At 32.4% G+C, this 8,670-nt stretch overlaps 1 protein-coding gene across 5 annotated transcripts; it reads right to left on the bottom strand.

Annotated features, from left to right (window-relative positions):
- Positions 1 to 327: 327 nt before the first annotated feature.
- Positions 328 to 5,851, bottom strand: LOC137827234 (probable inactive receptor kinase At5g58300). 5 transcript variants are annotated; one of them, XM_068633496.1, is made up of 4 exons: positions 5,190 to 5,717; positions 4,272 to 4,747; positions 2,337 to 3,685; positions 328 to 1,272 (listed from the first exon to the last, which is right to left on the bottom strand). In XM_068633496.1, exons 3-4 carry the CDS (start codon positions 3,670 to 3,672, stop codon positions 641 to 643), a joined length of 1,968 nt encoding a protein of 655 aa, XP_068489597.1. In that variant the 5' UTR covers positions 3,673 to 3,685; positions 4,272 to 4,747; positions 5,190 to 5,717; the 3' UTR covers positions 328 to 640. The 5 variants fall into 5 exon arrangements, with proteins under 5 accessions (XP_068489597.1, XP_068489593.1, XP_068489594.1 ...); XM_068633492.1 differs by having other exon boundaries at positions 4,272 to 5,123; positions 5,190 to 5,682; XM_068633493.1 differs by lacking the exon at positions 4,272 to 4,747 and adding an exon at positions 4,950 to 5,123 and having other exon boundaries at positions 5,190 to 5,656.
- Positions 5,852 to 8,670: the final 2,819 nt, after the last annotated feature.

The following is an 8,670-nucleotide window of genomic DNA, read 5'->3' as shown; positions in this document are numbered from 1 at the left end:
TTAATTAGATTTAAATTATCAAGTAATTTAATAATTGAATAAATAAAATTCATTTTCAATAAAAATTTATGAAAAATATTATCTTACAATAAACCAGTAGTATTATGCTATCGATCAGAGCCATTATTTGGATGGAATATATCAATGAACAAGTATTAACTGGTAGATTTTATTAAACCAGTGAAGTGAAACTTTTGGGATGTATGTACATGGAATTTATGCCAAAAATGAATATTAAATTTATCCATATATATTAGATGCCTTTTGAAGCATATATTAAGACATCACCACACTGTAATTGAAAGAATCAACAGACAAACAACAGGGTATTAATTATTTATCATATCATTTGCCTATCCATGGCATGATTTGGTGATTCAGAAACACTGCATAGTTCTAACAATCAGTAGAACAAAGGGGACAGATTGTTCTTGAATGAAGATCATCAATTGAATCACAACGTTAATCACAAGAATACAATAAAATAAACCTTCCTAGGGAACAAAACAACTGAAGTGATTCCATCTGTGAGAACTGTTTCATGCACTCTTATATATACCACTGAATGTTGCTTTCTGAAAAAACAAGTTCAAGAAACCAATTTGCTTGGAACACAAGAAAGAAAGAAAGACAGAGTTAATTATGGAGTTTGAGCAGTTGATTCCTCCTTGGATCTATTCTCTTCTGAAGATGGCCGGTTTTCGGAGTCAGATAGCCGGATCTCTTCAATCATTCTCGCTACTTCCTCCATGGTAGGCCTCATATCTGGAACCTTTGCCACACAGGCCATGGCAATTTGCAACATTTGCACCATTTCTTCTTCAATGTTTTGGTACCTCATTAGCTCCACATCAAAAACCTCAGCAGTCCACTCCTCCCTAACAACAGACTGCACCCACCTTGGGAGATCAACCATGTCATCGCGTCCTGGAGACTGTTGAGGCGCTTTTCCGGTCAGCATTTCCAGAAGGAGAACACCAAAACTGTACACATCTGACTTGTGAGAGTGCTTACGAGTTTCAATCACCTCAGGGGCGCGATAGCCTGCAGCTCTAGAAGGTGTTGCAGGAACATTCATAAGTGGGGTCAGGCCGAAGTCAGAGATGCAGCCATCGTTATCCTGGTTCAGGAGGACATTCGAGGATTTCACATTTCCGTGAGTGAATTTTGGACCACCAACTGAATGTATGTGAGCAATTCCTCTGGCAATTCCAACAGAGATTTTTATTCGGGAGTTCCAATCTAATGGAGTTCTTCCACTTGCCCTGTTACCTGTCATTGAAATCAGATCCAATTTAACTCATGTACATATACCATAAGAAGGTAAACAACATCAACAGGTACAGAAAATGAGATTATCCTAAAAGACATATTCAAACAATAGAATAGTTTCCAAAACTATGATAAGAATTTTCATCTCTTTCAAATATGACCATATTTCTACTGCTTTCATAGCAGTAAACAAGAAATTCAGTGTGAATATGCGAAGCAAATAGCATGCTATATATGATGATGATTGTGACAGACTACAATAAGGAAACTACGTGCAGTTTCAGTTGCAGGTACATAATGATGGGAACTAATTACAAAATGGGCTAGGAAGGATTTTCATTGATGGATTAGAGACACCTATAATAAGGACTATATATGATATAAAATAACTTGTATTTGTAATTCTTAGTTCTGTAATAGAAACTACACGATGGCAATTATTCATGGAAAATAACTAATGGCTGTTGTGTATTAGCAGTATATTAAAAAAAGGGAGTGTAATTAGGCAAGTGTATGACTTGCAGTTATGGGTAGAAAATACTCACTAAACTTGTCTCGAAGACAGCAAATGTATTGCTGTATAATGTAGGATTATGTGTTCTGTAATGTATTTATTTCTTCATCAATAGGTGTTCTATCACATAACTAGTGGTCAATGATGTACTTACCAGTTTTAGTATGCTGACTAAATTCAGTCAAAACTTAATACATATTACTTATAAGGTCAAACATATTACAGCTTTACTTGCGGGATTAATGATATAAGAGTATTTTCTATCAATTAACTAAGATAAAGTGTCATCACCTCATAGTGAAGCAATGGATCACTTATTTCAACATTTCATAGTCACATTCAATGGAGATGTCAGAAATTGATTCCCCATTACTTTTTGTTACAATTTATTTAATAATAATAGATCTAGTCCTTCTACTCAAATATCATGAAGTTCAACTCTGTACGTAAAATTTCATGCGAAATATGTATAAACTCAAATACAGAATAATAGAAAACTAAAACAAGCTTAGAAGTTTTAACTGAAATAAAGAGAAACAGAAATGCATACCATGCAAGAGGGTTGATAGATTGCCATTTGGGATGTAGTCATAAACCAAAAGCTTCTCATCCTTGGAATAATAGTAAGCACGAAGTGGCACAACATTAGGGTGCTGTCCAACTCTCCTCACAATCTCCATCTGCTGTTCAAATTCTCTTTTGCCTACAACAACTTCCTTCAACCTTTTCACTACAACTGTTGTCGACTCTTCCAATATAGCCTTATATGCAGTACCATAACTACCCTTTCCAAGAACTTCAGCCGAAGCTCTCAGCAAATCCTCTAGATCAAAATTATAAGAACTGCCCTCAAAGAAAACCAACTTGTTTTTCTCAGGTTCTTGCACCCCACTTCCAAACTCTTCTTTTGGCTTCTCACTTCTCCCACCACTAGGACCCTTGCCTTTAGTAGCTCTGGGGCTTCCGTCATTCTTTTTCTTTAAACAACACAGAAAAATGATGAGAGCTACTAAAAGTAATAATAGCACACCCCCACCAACTGCAATTGCAATGATAGCAGCCTTACTCAATTTACTTTTGGAGCTATGTCTTGAAGGACTTGGTGGGGAAGGACTTAATGGAGAAGGTGCAGGGGGGACTAAAGAGCATGACTTTAGAGGTAATCCACATAGAGAATTGCCCTCAAAAGAAGAATTGGGGAAAGTCTGAAGGGCAGCAGGGATAGAGCCATTCAAATGGTTGTAGCTTAAATTCAAGTGCCTGAGCTTAGTGACATTGAGATTTGGTATCTCACCAGATAGGGAGTTGTTCTGGAGGTTCAACCTAGTTAGTTGTGTTAAGTTTTGTAATGTCTTTGGAATAGCACCGGTGAAGCAATTGTATGACAGATCAAGTACATTGAGGTGGGTGGACAATGAGGTAGGTATGTTACCAGAAAGGTTATTATGCTGGAGGTAAAGATATTCTAGGGAAGGAAGAGAAGAAATATCAGGAGGAAGACTTCCACTGAGTAGGTTGGCACGGAGGCTGATGTTTTTGAGTGAGTCAATCTTGCCAAGTGTATTGGCCGGAATGGTGCCGACTAGTCCAATTCCAGGAAGCCGGACAGAAACAACACGGGTGCCATTCGGATTGCATGTGACTCCTACCCACGATGTACAGATTGAAGTAGCTGGATTCCACTTAAGGTCACGGCGATGGGGAACAGCGGCAGCAAAATCAAGAAGGGCTTGCTTGTCAGAACTTAAGTCAGCAAAGACCATAGGACAGAGAATAACAATTATGAAAAGGAAAGGATGCACTCGAGGGAAGTAGAACTTCATGGAGAGTTTTTTGGTGATAAGGTATGAGATATTGACACTTGAATTTGAAGTAATATCTGCCATCCTTCATATTTTCCTGGTTTAGTACCATGAGCACAAATCTAAGTTAGAATACAATAGCATGAAGAAGCAACCACTATCAATTATCATGACAACATTTCTGAAGGTATTCATAGAATAATTACAGTTAATTAAAAGGAACATCTGAATCAACCAAGAAATATTTAGGTAGCTGCAAGCTCTGAATCAATTTTGCAATATCTTTTTGCTTAATGTAAGATTTCCATTACCATCACAGTTGTAATGGAGGATTAAACCTTTTGAGGTTACAAAAAATACTTGATATTCAGAAACATACTTAATATTTTAAAAATGCCTAATGTAGCTTCAACTTTGCAGTGTGACACTTACAAACGACAGCACAACAGTAACCTAACGAAAACATTCATCTTGGAGCAGGTTATATACATCAGTCACAATCCTTGCTTAGTGTAACTAAGAGTATAAGTGACAAAATGAAAATAAAAAAATATTACATGATGTTGAATGAAAACAATAGCATCATTTTCAGTTTTGAACAGTGGACATTAAAAGATATCAAATGAAAATTATACCAACAAGGAGAATATTCAAGTTACAGTTGAAACAAACAATGGCCATACCTAAATCATAGCTGCTAATCAATTACAAAGAGAAATGAGCAGTGGAGAAGATGACTACAAAAAAGAATGTTAAGACAGCTTGGTCAAGAAGGAAAAGGGAAATGTTTGGTCTAAGAAATGACCAATTCCTTCTTAATTAGCCGAAAGCTATTAGTCAACTAGCTGGAACATTAGCCATTTTTGAGAGACAGAAGCTTTTCCAACAAATGGTCCCAAGTAGAAAGCCAAGTAGATGAACCCCAAAAGAAAAGAATCCCAGGATTTTTAGCTGAAGAGAATATAAAAGAACTTAAGAACAACATTTACTGTCCAATTAAGTTGTTGGAGTAGATACTTTAGCTTTCTTGTGACTTTAAAACTTGAACTAACATTTCTGCAGTTAATTCTCAGAACACATTTTCTTGCCAACCAGAAACCAATGTAGGTTCCTTCCTGCCTTTTCTTTTTCCTGCACGGAAGAGGAACTACCCGAATTTCTACATTGAATACAAATGAATGAATTATGAACCCAAATTTTGTTCACACACCACATTTAATGTATTGGGACGGAAGTTAAAAGACCACTAATAGTCAAAGTTGTTCAACAACTAAATTTTCATCGAAAAAACTAAAAACAAAACATCTAACATAAAATAAAAAAACAGAACCCCAAGAGTTCACATCATTAAGAAGTAGCACCCCACATCAAGAAGAAAAACACCAAACACTAGCACCAGAAAGAAACCCCAAAACTCCCTTTGAAGCACACATCCTTGGAAGCCAAACCCACAATGTGGAACCCATTTTATAGTTTGAAGCCCATAAGTGGGCATTCATGAAAACCACTGAAACAAATCACCCCAGATCTGCAAACTAAGTTACAAGCATAAGTTAGCAGGCAGAGACAAGGAAAGGAAAGATTTTTCAATGAGTAATCACCTGAAAGGAAGCAAACAGGAAGAAACACAAGGATTCATGGAACAGCTCAGAGATTAAACCACAAGGCAAGATGCATTCACACTGTAGAAGCTGAGCAAGTTGCAGTCTTGAACTATGCTTCAGATTCTCAAGTAATTAACAAATGATGTCTCGATTGGAGCATGAAAGCTCAACACCCCAGAGAATTTGCATGAAAATGGAGGGGCGTTTTGAGGTAGAGCTTACTATAGCAGCTAGAAGAAGTGAAGACGCATGGCTAATTAGGGAGTTCAAAATTAAAGTAAGAAAGGCTCAAGATTCAGGAAAGTGAGCCCTTTTACTTTAATTATTTATGTCAAAGTTGAAGATAGATATAAATAAAAAGCAAAGAGGAAACAAAAAGGTAGCAAAGGATTAAAGAATGGTTTGGCCAGCAGAGCAATGCATAACACACAGTGACCTCTTTTCTTGCTTCTTGACTAAACCAGAAGAGAGAGAAAGAGAGTGAAAAGTCAGATAACAATGCACACGAAGCACCACGACTATCATACTGTGTGATAACTCCTTAAACGGCCCAGATCAAAAGCACTGTAAAAAAATTAGCAATTGCACATGACAGGGGAAACAAAGCAATTTTATATGCTTTTCTTCCAATCCCTATTGTTTGTTTACCTTTTATTTTCTAGAAAAATGTCATTTGTAAAATAAATTGATAATTAGAGAGAGATATAATAAAGAAAAATAGACTTTCAAATGTAATGTATAAAATAAAATATATATCTCTACTGTTACAAAAATCCCTTCTTTGAACATTTTGGGTTGCAATAGTACATGCAAAAATATGGATACAATTTGAAATGAATAAAAATAAAAGAAAATTGGAAAGAGGGTTTCTCTCTAATTAGGAATTAGAGAAAATAGGAAGAGTTGAACTTGTTATTGATCCTCTCCCTTTCAATCTTAAGAAATTAGGTTTCTTTATTTGAAAGTTTTTATACCTCGCATCACATGCATGGACTGCCATCACATTTAATGGAATCATCCATTCACTTCTTTCTGCATCTCATTCTCATTACACACATTTCATTTTTTTTTTGTACTTGTTTGTTCCATTATCTTCTCATTGTTTTTCTCTCTTTTCCATTTTTTCCTTTAGCAGAAATTTTACTTTTTATTTTACAAGAAAACAGTATTTTTTTTACCCTGTTAATAGTATTTACAGTGCATATTTACTGTAAATTAAGTGATAATTTCAGAGAGAAGCAATACAACAAATTCGTATAACTTTATAACGACAACACAAAAAGTAAATTTCCTTTACCTAAATGATACTTTATTACACAATCTTCTTCTTTTTGTTTTAAAATTATGTTTTTTTCTTTTCTGAAAGATTAATTCACATCAAAATGTTGTCCATTTTAATGAAAGGAATCCATTGAGGCACCATGATCGAGCAATTGGATTTTATACAGAAAGATAAAATGAAAAATATTTCATTTTTAAATTAAAAGAGTTATATAATAGTTAAAAGAGTTATATAACAGTTACAAATAAATGATTGAAACATTAAGTTTACATATTAACATATAATTTTTATTTTTTAAAATTAGAAAATTAGAAATTATATATTATTATTAGAAATGGAAATTTTAATCTTCCCTTCTGAAACCAACTTCAAGCATATAATTTAAGATCCATTTTTGTGAGTGAATAATTATATTATCATAACTAGTTTTGAATTCCTACTTCTATAGAATTTGAAAGTTAGAAAAGAAAGAAAGAAAGAAAGAGTTTGAGTTAAATTCAAATGGTTAACATCCAGCGTAAATCTATTTAAAGTAACTTAAACATTTTTTTCTCGATTTCACGTAATTTCTTTTGTCAATGTGTGGCAAAACACATACTATATTTTTAAATATAATTTTATTTATTATAGTTTATAATCTAATAATACAATATTCACAAATTCTTCAAATGTATCCTTTTATTTTATTCATTTCATTCTTTGTTAAAAAAGATATTCACAAATTATCTTTCAATAATCTCAGAAGTTGGAGAAAGAAAAATATTATATTATAAGATTTGGTAGTAATTTACTATCAACAATAAGCGTGGTTACATAAAATAAATATATTAGATCAAAAGGAAAAAAAAAGTTGTATTTAATTAGTTTTCTTATTAAGGAAATAATAATTATAAAATTATATGCAATTATTGTATGCAATATTTGACGATATTGTACCCAATTATATGCAATTAATTTAATAATTATAGAATCTCATGATTAGTATCCTACCTAATTAGATTGTAATTTGTGAGAGAGAAACTCCTATATATTTCCTATACATGACTGATGTAATATACACATAAGAGAATAAGAAACATCTTTTCTTCTTACCATTTTTTATCATTTTCTTATATTTCTTAACCTAATTTCTTGTATAAGTTTATGTAGTATCAAAAAAGAAAATAGTTTATTAACATTGTGGGTCAGAAGTGATTCGAATCCAATGATAAAACAATGTTTGACATGAAAATAAGTTGATTGATGATGTGTTGTAAAAAATGAATAGGGTGAAATAGTTTTTGTATATGATTTGTCATCTCCTAATTATAGTATAAAAGATTAGACAACTTTGCATATAATATTAGTGAAACTCTTTGAATATTGAAAGAAAAGAAGGAAGTGGGTATTTATTTCTTCATTTATTTGTGGCAGTGGGGAAATTGGTAAAAGAAGAGAGTCAAATGGGGTCTCTCCATTGAAAATTAATATGCTCATAAAACTAGGCAAAATGTTCTGTATTTCGAGAAAATCAACCAAATATAATGGAAAAGACTTAAATGCTTTAAAAAATTGTTTTCTTTGTAGTTTGCCTTTACTCCTAGTGGACGAGGTTTTTTTTTTAATTTTATTTCTTTAAAGAATGTGATTGTAAAAGTTTTTCTATATTGAATGAGTAAGACATTCTCTTTAATATAATTTTAAATAAATTAACATAAACATTGATAACTTTGTTATATTTAATAATTTGTTATTAGATGCAATATGAAAAGTATTGCTCTGCATAAATTATTGAGAGTATATTTAAAGATTTTTTTCATCATTACTTTTAATAAAGAAAATAACAAGAAACTGGATTTTTTTATAAATATTATAATTATATTGTGTTAAAAATGACAAAATGAGTTAGATATGAGAGTTAGGTAAAAGATTTCAAACAATTTTATTATTTTAAATTGTCCTCCTCTAGGTGGTTGATAACTAACTGATAATGCATGTCAATCTATCAAATATTTGGTCTGTAAAAAATAATGAGACAAATTAACTCACATAAGACTTACATATATGTCTCATATGAGATGTTTGTGGGTATGAAAAAAAAAAGTCATAAATTTTTTTTTATCCCAAATTTAAATATTTATAATTAAGAATTAAGTAAAGTATATTAGTTGAAAAACTTTATGATCAATTTGTTAGTGTTTTTTTTGTATGTTATTT

The sequence above is a fragment of the Phaseolus vulgaris genome, chromosome 8, assembly GCF_000499845.2.
Source record: "Phaseolus vulgaris cultivar G19833 chromosome 8, P. vulgaris v2.0, whole genome shotgun sequence".
NCBI classification, from domain to species: domain Eukaryota; kingdom Viridiplantae; phylum Streptophyta; class Magnoliopsida; order Fabales; family Fabaceae; genus Phaseolus; species Phaseolus vulgaris.
Note: the sequence above shows the minus strand (reverse complement) of the source record. Positions and strands in the feature narration are given on the sequence as shown.

Bases quoted from the DNA above. Each gene is read 5' to 3' on its own strand.
- LOC137827234 (XM_068633491.1), bottom strand. From the start codon at position 3,672: ATGGCAGATATTACTTCAAATTCAAGTGTCAATATCTCATACCTTATC. The intron at 1,273-2,336 runs GTATGCATTTCT...TTTCAATGACAG, and splicing joins TCTATCAACCCTCTTGCATG to GTAACAGGGCAAGTGGAAGA.